The sequence below is a fragment of the Electrophorus electricus genome, chromosome 21, assembly GCF_013358815.1.
Source record: "Electrophorus electricus isolate fEleEle1 chromosome 21, fEleEle1.pri, whole genome shotgun sequence".
NCBI lineage: Eukaryota > Metazoa > Chordata > Actinopteri > Gymnotiformes > Gymnotidae > Electrophorus > Electrophorus electricus.
Window position 1 is genome coordinate 2,648,203 of NC_049555.1, and position 18,008 is coordinate 2,666,210.

At 42.9% G+C, this 18,008-nt stretch overlaps 1 protein-coding gene across 1 annotated transcript in view; it reads left to right on the forward strand.

Moving 5' to 3' along the window:
* The first annotated feature begins 7,784 nt into the window (after positions 1–7,784).
* aox6 (aldehyde oxidase 6) overlaps positions 7,785–18,008 on the forward strand; it is a 21,928-nt gene continuing 11,704 nt past the window's right edge. The window contains exons 1-17 of the mRNA XM_035520935.1: positions 7,785–7,892; positions 8,235–8,292; positions 8,690–8,786; positions 10,440–10,548; positions 11,177–11,303; positions 11,669–11,730; positions 12,651–12,728; positions 12,886–12,966; positions 13,094–13,238; positions 13,400–13,492; positions 13,685–13,836; positions 14,023–14,116; positions 14,343–14,452; positions 16,836–17,020; positions 17,244–17,406; positions 17,743–17,832; positions 17,969–18,008. The exon at positions 17,969–18,008 is cut by the window's right edge and continues 130 nt beyond it. Of these exons, the coding sequence (XP_035376828.1) occupies positions 7,842–7,892; positions 8,235–8,292; positions 8,690–8,786; positions 10,440–10,548; positions 11,177–11,303; positions 11,669–11,730; positions 12,651–12,728; positions 12,886–12,966; positions 13,094–13,238; positions 13,400–13,492; positions 13,685–13,836; positions 14,023–14,116; positions 14,343–14,452; positions 16,836–17,020; positions 17,244–17,406; positions 17,743–17,832; positions 17,969–18,008 (1,735 nt within the window). The 5' untranslated portion in view covers positions 7,785–7,841. The remainder of the gene's footprint in view (positions 7,893–8,234; positions 8,293–8,689; positions 8,787–10,439; positions 10,549–11,176; positions 11,304–11,668; positions 11,731–12,650; positions 12,729–12,885; positions 12,967–13,093; positions 13,239–13,399; positions 13,493–13,684; positions 13,837–14,022; positions 14,117–14,342; positions 14,453–16,835; positions 17,021–17,243; positions 17,407–17,742; positions 17,833–17,968) is intronic.

Here is an 18,008-nt window from a genome sequence, read left to right on the forward strand (position 1 = left end):
GTGAGTGATTGTGAGTGAGTGAGTGTGAGTGAGTGAGAGTGAGTGTGAGAGTGGGTGTGAGAGTGTGAGAGTGAGTGAGAATGAGTGAGTGAGAGTGAGTGTGTGAGGGAGTGAGGGAGTGAGAGCGAGAAAGGGTGAGTTTGTGTGTGTGTGTGTGTGTGTGTGAGAGCGTGCGTGCGTGCGTGTGTGTGAGGGTGTGTGTGTGTGTGTGTGCATGCGTGCGTGAGTGTGTGAGTGTGTGCGTGTATGTGTGTGTGTGTGTGTGTGTGTGTGTGTGTGTGTGTGTGTGTGTGTGTGTGTGTGTGAGTGTGTGCGTGTGTGCGTGTGAGTGTGTGCATGTGTGTGTGTTTGTGTGTGTGAGTTCCAAACACATACTGTTATTATTATTCTGGGTTACTAGGCTGCTGGGTATGTTTTCAGAGCAGCTTTTGATCACACACACACACACACACACACACACACACACACACGAATGGGGGAAAATGTTCATTTACACAATCAATGACAGAGATTTAAATTCTATGCTGCATATTTACTGAAGATGGCCTATTAATAGAAGTACTTAGGTTCATATGTGAGTGAATATCTAACATGCCAGTTTCCAGCTAGACTGTTTCACAGCCACTGCATTGTTTCTGGTAAGCCAAACAAACCCCTCACACAAACACACAAGCTCTCACAATAACAGAATCAATGAGAGATCTCCAGCTGTGGCATTTCAGTCATTGATTAGGAAATGACATGTCTTCCAGTGTGTGTGTTCGCACACAGACAAACACACACACACGAGTGTGCGCACACATACATGTATGCATGGGTCACACCAGAAGACACCAAGAGAATGAATTGTGAGAACACCCTCCCCCAGAAAGTGAGTGAGTGAGTGAGAGTGAGTGAGTGAGTGAGAGTGAGAGAAAGAACAACCTCCCCCACTCGAGTGTGTGTGTGTGTGTTCGGCAATGTGGCCACGCCCTCCCTGTGTCTCACACCTGCTCCTCATTGTGTCATTAGTATACGTGTATAAATGTTTATCGTTTACATGTCTGTGTTGTTGGTGTTTGAACCCAGTAGCCTGCATGCTGCGTCATGTGTGTTATATGTACAAATAAAACACGCGTTCTCGTTTGTTCTCGCATTCTCATCCCCCGCATCCTGCTTAACCTCCGCGTCACAGGAACACCGACCGCCAAAGGATGCCTGGGACGAAAAGCAAAAAATGGAAGGAGAAGAAGGGATGTAAACGCCCTCCCACAGCAGGGGAGAGTGCCACTGGGGGAGATGGGGGGGGGGGGCCCTGAGTGTGGTCCGGGTGGGGACTCGGTGGAGTTGTATGGACCCGCCCGACGCGGCTACCGAGACTGGTACAATGATGTCCAGTACTCTGAGTCGGACTCCGTAGGCTCCTACTACCCCGCAGAGAGACCCTTCCTCATCCTGGCCTCTCTCCATACTCCCACAACAGGGGAGGAGGCCACTGAATGATTTTGGATGGGCCCTGAGTGTGGGCCAGGGTAGGACTCTGCGTAGTCCTGCAGAGCCCAGCCGGACTATGAGGATCTGCACTCGGAAGTGGACTCCGCTGGGTCCTACGACCCCAACATGGACTATAATGAGGGTTACGCTGACTGTGGAGAGATAAGGGAGTACAGCGACGTCAGTCTGCAGTTGGACTTGGGATCCAATTATGTGGAGGATCCACTGATGGAGGAGGTCCTCTATGGGGATTCTCTTACTGACAGTGATGTTCAGTCTGTCGTCTCTGGGAACGATGAGCCTCCAGCACCTACGATACCACCCAAGGAGCTATCGCTTAGGTGCAAGCAAGCTAGCCCACGCAAAACCTCGTTTGAGGAGGCGACCTCGTTTGAGGAGGAAACTCCCTTCGCTAGGGCACACAGCCCCAGAACTCGTGCGCCCGTTCCAAAGCCTTGTAGAGGCAAGAAGGAGGAGACACCAGTGCCCACCCCAGAGACGGGCAAGTTGGCTGGTGTGCCTCCTGAGGCAGGACAGCAAAGGTTATCACCCCCCCAATTAGTACAGGTCGATTACCCACAGGCGGGTTGGACTCCAGCCCAGTCAATAACTGGGGAACAGCCCGGCGCCCTTGCCGGCTTACCTGGACTCGTTAATCTGTTGAATAATGTTGTACCCGTCCCAGTCACTGTGTCTGTCCCCATCGTGTTGTTTGTACCAGTTGTTTTGTCCCATTTGGTGTCCGTCCCTGTGTCTGTTGTCGTCTCGGTCCCTATCCTTCCCCTCTCTGTCTTCCTCATGCTGGCCCATGTCGAGTCATTTGGTCCGCTGGCCTCGCCATTTGGCCCTCCCTGTGTCTCAAGAAAACACGTGTTCTTGTTTATGCGACTCATCCCCGTATCCTGCTTAACCTCCGCGTCACAGGAAGACCTTTACCACCCAATTTTTTTTATGGGGAAAGTGAGACTTGACTGTAATCCACAGACTTGAGACGTGACTCAGACTCGTACAAAGATATTTGTGAACAACTCTCGTGCGTACACACCAGTGAATTAGGTGCAGGTAAATGACACCTCCAATAAGCCATTTGAGGACTTCTTCCAGAAGTGGTTGTGGTAGCTTAGTGGTTAAGGTTCTTGATTTGTAATTAGAAGGTTGCTGGTTCAGGCCCCAACAGTTGTACTCAGTCATAATTCTACGTTGCTTTGGATAAAAGCATCAGGTATACATTTGGGCCTACCAGTGCATTCATGATTCTGGACAAGAGTATGTCTCCCTCCACCCACAGTGCATGGGACCCTTTATACAGAGTAAAAATGGTCATTAGATCAGGTATAGCAGAATATAGTTCTGTTGTAAATTTTCACGGCACTTTCTCTCATTGTGTACAATGAGAGGAATCAGCTAATTTTATGACCATTATTTCTGGTGAGAATAATTGATGAGATGCTAAGGGCACCAGATATTTTGGCCTCTGAAATCTCTGGTGAATTAAATACACTTTTTGTGTTTACCTTGCTAGTACTAGGTTGGACCCCATTTTGCCTTAAGAACTGCCTAAATCCTTCATGGCAGAGGGTTAGCAAGGTGCTGGAAACATTCCTCAGAGATGTCCATATTGACATTACTGCATCATGTAGTTATTGCCTGTTATTACTTTCACCTGTGTCTGGTTTTGTGTTAATAAGTTCATACAATTAAACCCTGTCTGGTTCCCTGTGTCTCTGCTGTTCATTGAATGTATGTCTGACAACCTGTAAACCTGCATCTGCTAATATTGTCTTTTACTAAGTTGTTGAACATTGTTGTGATGTTTTAGCAAAAAAAAAAAACAACAAAAAAAAACAACTTGCATACTCGATGTATAGTGACTGATGACTTAGTGTGCATTTGGAGAGTTTTTTGGGCGCTTTGGATATGTATAAGACACTGAGTGGAAAATAAGGTGTAGCTCTTGAGTAATTTCATGTATATGCTCAAACCTGTTCAATTCATTTGACAAGACCCTGGTGAATCAGAAAATGTAGCGCATAACTCAAAATGAATCTCTAACATCTGAATACACATTACAAAAAATAAAATGCATTTTTTACATTTTTTGACATTTTCTTCTGTATCAAATGAGCTCAAATGGAGCCTATATGATGGAAAAATAAGCCTGGATGAGAATGGATGTCTTGGCCAAAGTGTCTACTTCAATTCGAAACCTAAATGATCATTGTGCTTTGTGTACAATTTCAGATAACTAGTGTTAAAGTGAACAAGTACAAATCATTCATAAATGAGCTCAAAACTGGAGGTGCACTTGGGAGTTAAATCTAACTGTATATTTAAAACAGTTTAGAAATAAGTAATGTGTGTCCATGTTTGGAAGAGAGGATAGAAGCATTGTCAATAAATTAACATTAAAATTAGGGGCATAATACAATGGAATAATACAATTCCAATATGACACTGAATGCCATGATAAATTGCTCATTATGGTACATCACTATTTTCCAGGCATAAACTGGTGTGTCTCTGGCTTTCAAGTCAGATAATAAATTAAATACCTGTGCCAGCCTAGTCACTAGAGTCCCTCATATGAGCTCTGAATTTAAGGTGAGTTCCTTGAAGCAAGACTACGTCAGCTTTGTGTAGCATAGTATGTTAGAAAACGTTTCCTCTCTTAATAGCGTACAGTTATGAACTGTCCCAAGTGTGGTCACCAGACAAGTGTGATAACTGATGTACATGCAGGATATAGAACCGGTTGTACTTCATAGCATAGTGGTGAGCCCATCTAATATTTAAATTAGAAAGTGTTGCTGTTGTGAAACCACACCACCATCTCATTTCTCCCGTTTAGCAGCATAGGAATGTTCTGCCAGGTCCTCCAAATCCTATGCTCATATTTCACTATAGGCGATTCACTATAGGCGATTCACAGGTGTCTTACTCAGCCACACTTCTAACAAACAGGACAATTTCAACCCAACCTATCAAGTAGTGGGAGTACTCCCTCATGAATATTTAAACACATATGCAATGAAGAACCAACACACCTCATGTCAGTTCAAGCACAAATGAAGACTAATTTAAATTGTGTAAATAAACAGCAGTGATTAGGCACCAAAATTGGCATTCATTGTCCATGGGCCCGTGTGCAGACATGGTCAAGCTTTTGCATGTAATGCACTAGGTTGCCTATTCAACCAAGGTGAAAGTAGTCACCAATCTGCCGAAGTTGTTCACGTGACCAACTGTACTAATTATCATTGATTGCCAGCTTCCCCTTTACTTCTTCGGTAAATGTTTCTGCTGTGTTGGAGGTTTTGAAGTGGTTGTTGTTACTGTCAATGGTGATACATAATCAAGCCCGGTGGCATAGATGGAAAATATTTACAGGATTGTGGCTTGTGGGGTTCAGCGTTAATATTCTGAAATGCCAATTGCTGCTTCACCAGTGCAGTGCTCACATCTGGGAAGAATAGGATTCTGTTGCCATTAACCTTGATATCCCATTTGTGCACCCTTGCCCAGCAAAACCACAAGGTCATTGTCCTCGAACATGATGGAATCTCAAAATTGCCCAAGGACGGCTACCTTTGTGGGGTGTGAGGCTGGGATTCTATGAGCTCTATCTAACTCCATGGCATCAGGAATAATTCATCACTTACCACTTTGCAGGTGAGCTGTAAAATTAATTCTGATGTCTAATTTGCTTCAGTCCCCTCTAGTAAGATCATTTTCCTCAGGTTCTGTCATTTGGACTGATTTTCGGGACTGTCTGTTTTGTAACAAATTCAGAAGAACTTGCCTGCACAGCTGATGATGGACATCTGTCTGAAACTTCCTGTTTGTCAGGAAACACTGTGTACTTCACTACAAACATCTCTCTCTCTCTTTGTCTCTTTGGAATATTATAACTGAACAGTGCAAAACATATATACAACTTGCACATATAGCACATTTCTAAGATCTTTGATGGCTAGCTAAATAATCTGCATGACACCATGGTGCAATTAGCAAGCGTTGTGAGCCCAGCCACAGGTAGCGATATCACGTCTCGCTAAATGTAAATACGTCAACCTTACGTGCTGTGCTTGAAACCAGAATGATGTCATCCTTCTTCCACTTTCTTGCCTTCACGGCCCTCAACCCCATGTTCCTGAAATTCCCAGTATTGCCTTACTTAAGGTCCTTATCAGTAAGGTCACAACAGTTGGGGATGTATTAGGCTGAGTTAACGAATCCGTATCAATTCTCTTAGCTGAAAAGGCAAACAATTCTCTGCAATGTACTAAAATCAAAAATGTAGTTCTTATGTAGTTTGTGGAATTTGTCAGGAAGAGTTTAGCTGTTCATTTTACTTTCAACCTCAAAGCCAACGAAACCAACCATAAGTTACTAATTGTTGTATTTACAGTCAGCATAAGATTTACCTGTCAACGATTGTTAGCAGTCTCACACAACTGCAGTGGTAAGTCACCAAAAGTTGGAAACATGATCTTTTAAAAAATAACCATCTAATCAAAAGGTTCTTAAACTTTTTTAATCTGAGGGCCCTGTTATTAAAATTGCTACCACATTGGGACATCAGAAGAAAATTGTCAACAGTTTATTGTAATACAATTATTTTAGAACCCTTTACAATGGCCACAAAATGTGAATTTACTAATTGAAAAAGGTTAAATAAATAAATAAATAAATAAAATAACATTAATAAAAATAGAAATACAGAAATAGAAAGAATTGGATAGAAAATTGTCTTTCTACTGAGAGGTTTTCTGAGCTATATCACTGCCGGTGAGTATGCCGTCGCTCAGCCTGTTTATCAGTAACATAGGTCCATTTCAAAGTCAACACCAAGTCCTAGTTTGTGATTTTCACAACTCACACCCAGTTTACTGGCTTTGACATTCACAGAGTAGTTAACATATAATAAAACAAAGAATATAATGTAAAGAATACATAAAATATACAGATATAATTCAATAGCAGGTTGTAGCAGATAGCAGATAGCAGATAGCAGATAGCAATAGCAGATATAATTCAAGAGCAGGTTGTAACCCATCTGTTACCCTGCACAAAAGTGGTCTGTCTCCCAGAACTGGTCAGCTTAGAGTGATCGTATGATCTGACCATTGACTACGATGATGTCGAACGCAAATTATTAATGTCTGAATCTTATTATTAATGTCTGAATCAACAACTGAATCTTTAACTGTAGCCCACACATTGACACATGAACTATACCCACAGGCTTATATAATAAATCTTGAATTTGCAAGAAAATATATTATCCAGGATTTCCAGCTAATCGAGCAGACCCTGGCCTTTAAGTTATATGCTGTATCAAAAAGTTGGAGACAAATGGCTTTTTCCTACATCAGTAACGCTGTGTATAGTTTTACAGACTGGCATCACTCATCACAGATTTCGCGCTCCGGTTATTTAGTTTTACGGCTCTGATGCTTTTCCAGTGATGTGGCGTTTATATATAAAAACAACGATCTGGTTTTATCTGGTTTAATCTTGTCTATAGAAAAGAGATCAGAAAAACAAACAAACAATAAAATGTATTGTAATTTATCCGCTCCCTGGGGAGTGAAACAGACTTTCTATGGCGAGGAATGAAGTTCTGTGTCCCCGTTAGTTTCAAAGCTTGCATTTTACAGTTGAGATTATTGGGAATTCGTTTACAACAACAACAACAACAACAACAACAATAATAATAATAATAATAATAACAATAACAATAATAATAATAATAATATATTCCCACAAAACGTCAGGTAGCACATATGAGCCGTCGCTCTTTTGGTTTAAGCACCATTTAACTAAAGTGCGGTGATGATATTTCAGTGCTGTTACCGACGAGATTTGAACAATTCTTTTCAATGAGGTTGTTAATTCGCTGGCAAGACCTTTCTGTAAAAACTTTAGCTAGCCAGCTATACTGACACTTTGCTGTCAGACTCACTTTTTATCGTTTGGCTTTTTAAAGTTGACAAATCTGTTATAAATACTGGCATGAGTAGCAGAAGCGCAAACAGTCTAAATGAATATCTTCTACACACTTAAACCTTAGTTGTTAATCATTAATTGTTAACGCTTAAGTTAAATTCACTATCTAACATTGTATACGTGTCAGACAGCTAATGTTAATTATTACATTAACATTACATTTAATCAGAACGTGTAGTTTTTAAACCGAAGTAAATATTACTGGGAAGTGAAATATCAGCATGACATAAGCGCCGTTAAGAGAAGTATGAACCAGTAAGGACGACGGGGCGGTCCCGGTCTGTACTGGTGTGACAGTAACGCCCTTAACTGCAACTCCACTGTCTTTCCGTACTGGCAAGCAACTAGGAGTTAAGAAAATGGCCGAGAAGACAAGCGATCGCCTGCTTGTCTTTGTCAATGGTAAAAAGGTAATGAGTCGTTTGTTTATTCTGGGTGGCAACACTGATGTCGACATGGAATATAATTATGTTTGTTTATGCGTTATGGTCCAAGCCTAAGCTTCGTGTGAGTTGTGCTGTCGACGGCACATGTTCCTCACAGAAATTAAACTATGCAGTCACCTGTTGTGTTAAGTAATAAGGTCAAAGTCAAATTGATTTATATAACCTAGCGCTGTTAACAGATTGTCAACAACAGTTGTCTCAAAGCAGCTTTATAAATGTCCGAGTACCCCAGTGAACAAGCCAAGGGCGACAGTGGTGAGCACAGTAACTTAAGGTGGTACATAAATCATCTTTGAATTGTAACAGATAACCATCAACAATGCAGACCCGGAGACGACGTTACTGTCCTTTCTCAGAGAGAGCTGTATCCTTTTGTTGGCTTTAAAGATTAATGCTTGATTCGTTTAAGTATTGGCATGCGCTTTGCAAACTTCAATTTATCTAACCCACGCTGAACTGGTCCACCTTTAAGAGCGATGCTTAAGTGACCTTCCAGTGGGTTATCCATCACCCTTGTAAATACATACGTTTCATGCGAGATACTAAATTATATGACTTCATAACTAAACAATAAGCCTGGAGTTTAAGGGGTTAACAGACAATTATGACTTTAGAGATTATATGTAAGTATGGCTGTAGCGCTCTGTGCATGCATGCGTGCGTGCGTGCGTGCTTACTTGATTATGAATAGCCACAAAGGATCTTACTATATCTAGCTGTACTTTTTATGAGTGTGTGTGTGATGCCCTTGACTTGTGCAGTATGGCTTACGGGAACCAAGTATGGATGTGGCGGAGGAGGATGTGGAGCGTGCACTGTCATGGTGTCCAGATACGATGCCCAGACCAAGAGCATCCAGTATCCTCCCACGTACCTGCTCACGCTATGCCTCTACACATTCCCCCTTCCACTCCAAATCCTTCCACCCATTCTTCATGTTTAGCCCTCCTTGGGGGTAAGGAGGGTGGGGAAATGCCATTCCGCACTCGTTCACTATGCCACATGACTCGTATACGTTTTCTCCAGGCAAGTTGACCTTTGACCGGTGGGATACGCTGTACTCTTTCAGGACCTGAATTTCTATGCTGGATGTCAAGCACATTTTTCTAATTCCCGCAACTGTAATTGGCACTCGTTTATAAGATGCAGCCATATCTACATGTGTAGATAAGAATGAATAAGAATCTGCATAAAAGAGTAAGTTGTCAGTTCATCACTTTGTGCGTTGTCGTTGTTAGATTTTAGTTACATAGCCAGTATGTGTAGCATATTAGTGGTGGTGTAACAGAGGGAAGACAGACTAGACAGACACAATGGTTTTATTTGCAGAACCCAACATTCTCATGGGGGCAGGAGTTCAAACCCCCACTTGGGCTAGTGCACCATGCTGTACCAAAAAGAGTCCTTGGGCAAAAATCCCAGCACTGCATTCATCTACCTCTCTAACATGCTTGAACTTGTAGGTTGCTCTGGCTAAGACCGTCTGCCAAATCCATAAAAGTAAATGAAAAAGCAAGCTTTCCAAAGAGGGTATCCCAGAAAGTAAATCTGAAACCAGGCAAAGATCAAAGAGCAAAGGAACAGGCTACAGAATAACAAGAAAAAGAGAAGAAAAAAAAAAACCTGGAAAGAAAGGTAGAGAAACGTGCTGTGGGTCTGAACATGAAGAAAGGCAAACAACAACGGAGCAGAACTGCTCCGAATGTTGACGTTAGAATGAGAGACTTGGTGGAGAACGGACTGACAGTGCAGCGGTATGGACCTGTTGGCCGACAGGTCCATACCAAGAAACGGGTGAAACAGGTGGATGGAGAACGATGGACCAGTTAGAGTTGGTGGTCATTTGGAGTATGGAAGGTGGCCAGGAGGCGTGGCAGAGGCAGTCTCTTGTTACCCTCATTGGTCAGCTTGTTGCGTCACGTCATGTTTGCACGGCAAGTCAGGCTAGCGGGCCTAAACTGTGTGCAAACAAGCAACTGCTCTAATATGGATTTGGGTGAAATGCCCTTTAGTTCATTTCACTTCTTTGCAGTGTGCAGATTAGTTTCTGGATGGTTGCCTTCGAGGTTCACTGGCATAACCACAGGTGTGCAAAGAGACCCCTGTTCCCCCTTCTGCTACAAATATGAACATGTAAAGTAATGAAGGAAGAAAATTCAGTAAGAAGTCATTTACTTATGGCAAACATGGGTTAATAACAATAATTTACTACTATGCTTTACAACCGACCTACCACACCAGCAAAAGGTAGTCGGGTTTAACAAATAAATAATCAAGAAGAAAAAACAAACAAACTACAGGAAACTCTATCAAGCAGTATACTGACTGAACAGTTTATGCCTTCTTGACATGCTTTTACTTGTGATATCCATCGTACTGTAGTAGAATTAACCAATGTTTTGCCATACAGTGACTGTAATGACCCCTGTTAGATGTTTGGGGATCTCTACCATCTCTGTACCTTCACTGACTCATGAAGAAGCCTGTCTAGTTTACCCCTTCACTTTGAAGCCATCTCTCTGCCAACGCCTGCCTCATGCCCATATGCCAGCTCCACGGAGCAGCCGTGACCACTGTCGAAGGAATCGGTAACACCAAAACCAGATTACATCCTGTACAGGTAACATATTTTAATCTAGACTGTAATCCAGATTCACAGACTGGAGTGCATTAGAGTATATGCAATTTTGCAGAGTCTTGAATTGGTCTTACTTATAAGACCCCAGATCAGAGACTTAAGTGCTCTTCTTACATTGCTCTTCTTATTACTTAGTTTATGGTTTGACTTGTATGGCTGAATTGCTCCAGTGTGACCACTTGCCATTGTATAACGTACAGTAGCTAGCAGTACAGAAAACAAGCAGATTTTGTGGGTTTAATGAGCAGAGTTGGAGGTGAGCGCGTAAGGTCTAGTTACAGCGGAGTGACAGAGGGGGGGGTGGAGATAGAGGTGGGGACTGTTTACATATTCATAGATCCGTGCATATGGAATGAAGGCAAAGGTTTAGATTTACATCAAAGACACTCTAGGCATTAGGATTTTCTCTTGGATATATCTTCGGAATATGTAAATTTGTTGAACAGAGGTGAGTTTTTAGGGGTTTAATGTAGTTTTCATTTTCTGTACAAATACGCCACTTCTCTGACTTTACACTGCTTCATTTTTCTTTAGGTTGAAGCATTAAATTACCTTTTTGATTTCAGATATTCTATTTTGAACTTTATTTCTGTGCATGTGTATTTTCAAGGAGCGTATTGCGAAGGCACACGGCTCTCAGTGTGGGTTCTGTACTCCAGGGATGGTGATGTCCATGTACACACTGCTGAGGAACAAACCCAAACCCTCCATGGAAGACATAACAGAGGCTCTAGGGGGTAATATGCTCACCCACACACACTCTGTCATACATACATGCAAAACACACACCATATATATATATGTGTGTGTGTGTGTGTGTGTGTGTGTGTGTGTGTGTGTGTGTGTGTGTGTGTGTGTGTGTGTGTGTGTGTGTGTGTATGCACAGGCACATAAAAACACTCCCACCCTCTCTAAACTACAAATTTGCATGCATTTGAATGAAAATGTGTATGCTTTTCTCACACATGCACACACAACAGCAACTCATAGTAACACAACTTTGCCAACATATGCTCGTCCTTTCAAACACATCGAGTCCTCATATTGTTCATAACTAAATCATAAGTGTAAGCTTACTGTCTTGTGCATGTTTTTGTCCTAGGTAACTTATGCAGGTGCACAGGATATCAGGAGATTATTGATGGTTACAGAACCTTCTGTGAGGTGTGTCATCATGGCACATTCACAACAAGAATACAAGCAGACACTTCATTCCTCTGCTATAGCAAAACCTCTGAAGCAGATCAGATTTTAAAAGCTTTTTCTACGGGAAAAAAAAAAGTATTTATGTTGATAACTGTTTTACCCCAAAGTACTTTGAAATGTAGCTCATATTTACGTTACATGTATGGCAATTAGCTGACACTTTTATCCAAAACAACTTACAATGCAACTTGAGCATTTGAGGGTTAGGTGCCTTGCTCAGGGGCCCGAACAGTGGCAACTTGGGAGGGGTGAGGCTTGAATTGGGGAAACCTTCCAGTTACAAGTCAAGTACCATAACCACTGAGCTACCACTGCCCTGTATAAAGTGTGTATATTCATTGTAACATACTGTATCGATAATCATTATTATAAATGTGTGGTTTTGGGTCATAATACTTTACTTTTTTATCCCGTGATGCGCTCTCTCAGAGGTGCCAGTGCTGGGTTAATCAATGTCTAATAATGGAGTTCACGGTACCAGCTCAGGATGACTCTCGAGATTTTTGTTTTTCTGCACTTACTTCACTTAGTCTTCGACTGAAAATGTAATGCAAACTGTAATACAATCTGTGATGGATCGTGTTGCTACTCAACAGTGTAGAAAACGGACATTTTGGGAGTATTTGGTATGCTTTGTGTCACATGTAACAGCAGAAAGTGCAGTGCTGTGATCTAGAGTTTTGTTTGCCACACAAATACCAGATACAGGGTCAAGCTACCTTTAAATTCATTATATAACTTCTCATCTTTTTCAACAGAATAACACATTATTTCTCTCTCTCTAACATTTACAGAAAGACTTAAGTACTTTGCATAGTTGATTACCCACATTTGTCTGTTGTACTGAAAATTGCATTAACACAGTTTTGTTTCTGTAGAACAACAACTGTTGCCAACAAAATAACAATGTCTGCTGCAAGTCCAACGAAAGCAGACTTTTGGAACACGACAAGAATGTAAGATTGTTTTTTGGATCTCGGGACACTCATGACCGTGTTTGGTACATTGAATAGCTAGTTTTGTGCCACTTGTTAAACAGGAAGTCTATGATGAAGCTATTGGTTTCCACTGGCATCATGAAACATTGGGTTTCTGGGTTCTCTTGTGTCCCAGGGCAAGGTGGAGCTCTTCCGTAAAGAGGACCTTCTTCCTCTAGACCCCACACAGGACTTAATCTTCCCACCAGAGCTCATAGTGAGAAAGATCTGAGCATTTGTAGTAATAGTGTTTTTCACAGTAGAACCATAACAGAAATGTTGGTGTAAATTGATAGAAAATGTAGAGTTAAGTCATTTAAAATGGACATTTTAACCGGATTCAGAGAATGGCTGAAAGTCCGGAGCAAACCACTCAGAAGTTCCACGGGGAACGGATGACTTGGATCTCCCCCATCACCCTGGATGAGCTGGTCCAGCTGAAAACTCAATATCCACAAGCCCCTGTTGTCATGGGTAACACCAATGTAGGTGAGTACAAAGGGGTCAGATGTTATGTACACAATTCCTACGTACAATGGATTTCTTTGTTTTCAATACTTAAATATGATTTAATTAGATGTAATATCCTGCTCTGCGGTCATAGTTGGTAGAGAATTCAATATATTGCAATGGCTTATTTTTCTAATTAGGACTGGATATCAAGTTTAAAGGGGTCCTCCATCCCATAATAATATCGCCCACTCGAGTGAGGGAACTGTTTGGAGTTGAGCAGAGACCAGAAGGTACGTGTGTGTGTGCAAGTGGTGTGTGCAAGTGGTGTGTGTGTGTATACTTGATTATTAATAACCAAATGAGGATCTCTGTGTGTGTGTGTGTGTGTGTGTGTGTGTGTGTGTGTGTGCGTGTGCATACTTGATTATTAATAACCACTGAGGATCTGAGTGGTGTGTGTGTGTGTGTGTGTGTGGTTTTAGGTGTGTGTATTGGAGCAGGCTGCAGTTTATCCACAGTGCAGAGTGTGTTGGAGAGGTGTGTGTGTTCTCTCCCAGCAGAACACACACAGACATACGCCGCACTGCTGGGACAGTTACGGCACGTGGGAGGACAACAGATCCGCAATGTAGCTGTGAGTTCATTTGAGCTTCTGTCTCTGTCAAACACACACACAACAGCAACGTTCAGCCACATCGTCTATACTTCTACTCTCTTATTTTTTGTTTCTCTTGTGATCTCTAGTCTGCCGTCCTTTTTTTTTTTTTTTATATATATATAACATTCACGTTTTGTATGGTGTGTCTGTGTGTGTTTGTAGACTCTGGGTGGCAACGTTGCCAGTGCGTATCCGAACTCTGATCTGAACCCCATCCTTGCTGCAGGAAGGTGCTCTCTGTTGCTGCAGACCAAAGGTGACGTCACCACTGACTGACTGATCATATTGCTTTCCCCAGTCTCAGTCATGTCATGCAGTGCAAAACCTTTAGAGGGTGGGGTTACAGTGTAGAATACGGAGAGCAACGCACAGTCCGGGAACACCATGAATTTAAAGTTTTCTGTTCCTTTCCTGAATGCTGTCTTGTAAATCATGGCCTTACCTGACTTATTCCATTTGTCTTGCTACTGTTGTCATTTCAGAGGGAAAGCGCAGAGTTCCACTGGATAAGGATTTCTTTGTGGGTTTTAGAAAAACGACTCTGAGACCTGATGAGCTTGTGTTGTCTGTTTTCATTCCGATTTCCAGGAAGGTGAGATTTCTGTTAAATATATACAGGTAAAAAAAAAAAAAAAACATTTTACGGAGAGGGGGAGAGAGAGAGAGAGAGAGAGAGGTGGCAGACAAATGTATCACTCTTTTAACAAGCTACACTTCGAATGTTGAAGTAGGCTACTGGCACTATCCATTGATGGACAAGGTTGGGCAACAGGGATGTTACAGAATTATATTACAGCAGCGTTCCCAAGGAAATGGGCCATATGAAACACATGAGGGATGAGCAGTGGCCTCCACACTCACGGACAATTACCCAGCGCCCAAACATAGTGGACGGATGCCTCCGATCATGAGCGGAGATGGATGAAAGAGAGGGGAAATGTCAATACTCAGACAGAACACCTAGTGCATCTGCGAGAACGATTAGAATGCAGCTGGAATCCAGGAGCATCAGAATGTAACGTGGGCATGTTGTATGGTCCAACTGTGCCGAAGATAATCGTGACTAAGCCAACTACTGTGTGGCTCAGCTGTGGGGTCCCCTGATTTGGTGCAAAGGTAGCGTCAGCCAGTATACTTGTAGATATTGAGGCAGCAACAAGCTCAGTAACAGCAAACGGGTGTATGCCACTGCAACACGTGCTTGAAACTGAGATGGTAAATACAAGCCACGTGGAACCCCTGATGTTCCTCTGGAAACAAGGACTGGAAACCGAGATAAAGGCAAGTGAGATGCACAAACTGACAGAGCTCCAGAAGGGTATCAAGTCCTATGGTTTGGTTGAGACCCTTGAGTCTGCTAAAGAAAGGTTAGCAGTGTCCAGACTGCAGAGTTACATGGTACTTCCACACCTGAATCGTTCCCACCACTTCTTCCATCAGGCTGCTCCTATACACGCATGACATCGCACCGTATGCCAAGATGGAAGGGGACATCTGACTGACTTCCTTCAGGCCAGAGAATTCTGGTTGGCTCATTGTACAAAGAGGCAAAGTAATTGAGAACTGATCTTCCACATGGCCATATAACAGGCCTCTGGGACAAGTACAAATACCTGGGGATTCTCCAATCACATGGGAACCATGAGACGGAAACGTGAAGGACAGCGTAAAGGCAGGTCCTCAAGAGCCAGTGAAATGGGAACAATAAGGTCACAGCCATAATGCCCTGCCACTTGTCAAGTACCCAGCAGGCTCGGTGAGCTGGTAATGAGAAGCGCTAGAAGCTGTGATGGTAGAAAACCCCTCACGATGCCTGGGGCTCTTATGAGGCACTAATCATCGCAGCACAACCTCAAGCCCTAAGAACTAGGTCAATGGAAGCAGAGGGGCAAGACCCAAGGACCCGGGAGCCTCGGAGCAGAGGGCTAAGTAGAAAATATGACGCATCCATATATATATAATGAATTTTTGTATAATTATCCGTAAGAATTTCTATAAGAATATCCATAAGAATTTCTATATAATTATCCATACGCATGTCTAGGCGGTTTATAGGTATTGGAGGCTAGTGTTTGCCTGGGTTTCTCGAGCTTTATGGGACTACGCTACATGTTAAACCCTTTTCAGATGGGATTAGTTTTGCTTGGGGAGGAGGGGCGATTTAATTATCCACATTCCTGAGCAATTTTAGTCCCATCCAAATATCAATCATTTTTACACACTGACTCCTGCATCAATAAGATTTGATCTGCTTTTAACCGGTAAAATGTGACCGGTAGAAATAACCCCGGGTTATTTTAATCCCAGGTGAACTGCCAAGTCAGTGGATATTTCATCATATCCTGTGTAAGAGGAGTTTTCACACTTTTTCATAAGCATGAACACACTTGAGGAAGTTTTTACTTTGGCGTTTACTTGCCAAAGAGCCTCTCGGAGGAGCAACAATTTTAGTAGCTTTAGGTAAAAAACATTACAGGTATACATGTCTGGAAAACAAACTTTGTCCAAATAGTCCTGTAGTGTCCTGAAATGTCCTTATAGCCCTGTAGTGTCTGTCCTTTTGGAAGCATTATGAATGCAGACTGTCGAATTCATTCTGGTTTCACAAATGGAGATATCAAATGGTTTTATTTTTCACTACAGCATATGCCAACCAAAAGATTGGTTCAGGGCTGTTGTGAGGTGTGATTAGTCTAAATTGTTCTGTATCTCTATCTTTTTTTTATTTATTTTGTTTTAAAGTTCAACTGTCCTCAGACCAAAGCTTTTCTTATTGCTTCCAACAATTTGCTGAAAACATTGACATCAGTGGTGGGGTATAATATTGTAACTGCCGTGGTGGGATTGTTTTGGTCTTCCTTTCTAAAAGTGGTGCTTTGTCTGTCAGTAAGCGAGAAGGTTCAGCTTGTCCTTGAGGCGTCGCGAGGCATTGCCATGCAGAAGTGCCGTGATGTGACCTCTTGCGCCCCCTGCAGGGCGAGGTTGTCCGTGCATTCCGTCACGCTCCCCGTAAGACCAATGCCCTGCCGACGGTGACCACAGGCATGCGCGTGTGGTTCCATGATGGCTCAGACGTAGTGCGGGAGATGAGCGTGTACTACGGAGGAGTCGGAGCTTGCACCTTCTGCGCAGAGCGCACGAGCCAGCAGGTCACGGGCAGGTAGCTCACCCGTTCCTCTACGGTCCACAAACGATCAGAAGCATAATGATAAAAAGATGCATAAAAAGAGAATTTGGGCAAATCTGAACTATAAATACAATTCATACGCTCATAACAAGACCATTATGTGGACATGGGTGCTTTTTGAATATTTAACACTTTGTGGGACTCTTGAGGCCTTTTATTATGTGCTGGGTCATTCTTCACCTGTTTTATGTTGCAGGCCATGGAACGAGGCAACTTTAAATGAGGCGTACAGGGTGCTGGTTGACGAGGTCACTCTAGGGGTGTCGGCCCCCGGGGGTCAAGTGGTCTTCCGCAGGTCGCTGACCCTCAGCCTGTTCTTCAGATTCTACCTGCATGTGCTCCAGTACCTCAAAGACATGGTACGTCTGTCTCACCCACCCCCATGGACAAAGACATAGTACGTCTGTCTCACCCACCGTGCTGGACAATGATACCGTACACCTGTCTTATCCACCCCGGGACAGGTGCAATAAAGTAGAAACTAATGTAATACCTATCTGATGTCTCGTGTGTAATTAACTGATGTCTGTTGTTTCTCTTTTAATTTTTTTCATATTTAAAAAGACAGACGAGGGCTCATGGTCTCCCACACTTGTGTATTGATGTGCATGTTAAGAGTACATTTTGATCTGTCACCCTGTTAGATTTCTACTTGTGCTTTGTACTCATACGTTAGAAGCTGTTTGTGTTGACAGAACCTGAGCGTGGCCGAGGTCCCCTGCGAGCAGAACAGCGCCATGGAGCCCCTGCCCTGCGTCATAGGGCCGGGCTACCAGGAGTTCCAGGTGATTCTCACTCTTCACCACCCCATAACTCTGTGTGCGCGTGCATGCGTGTGTGTGTGTGTGTGCATGGGCAGAAATATATATGTATATTTATTTCTGCGTGTGTGTGTGTGTGTGTGTGTGTGTGTGTGTGTAGGATGCGGTAGAGGTGCGGTCGGCCCAGGACCCTGTGGGTC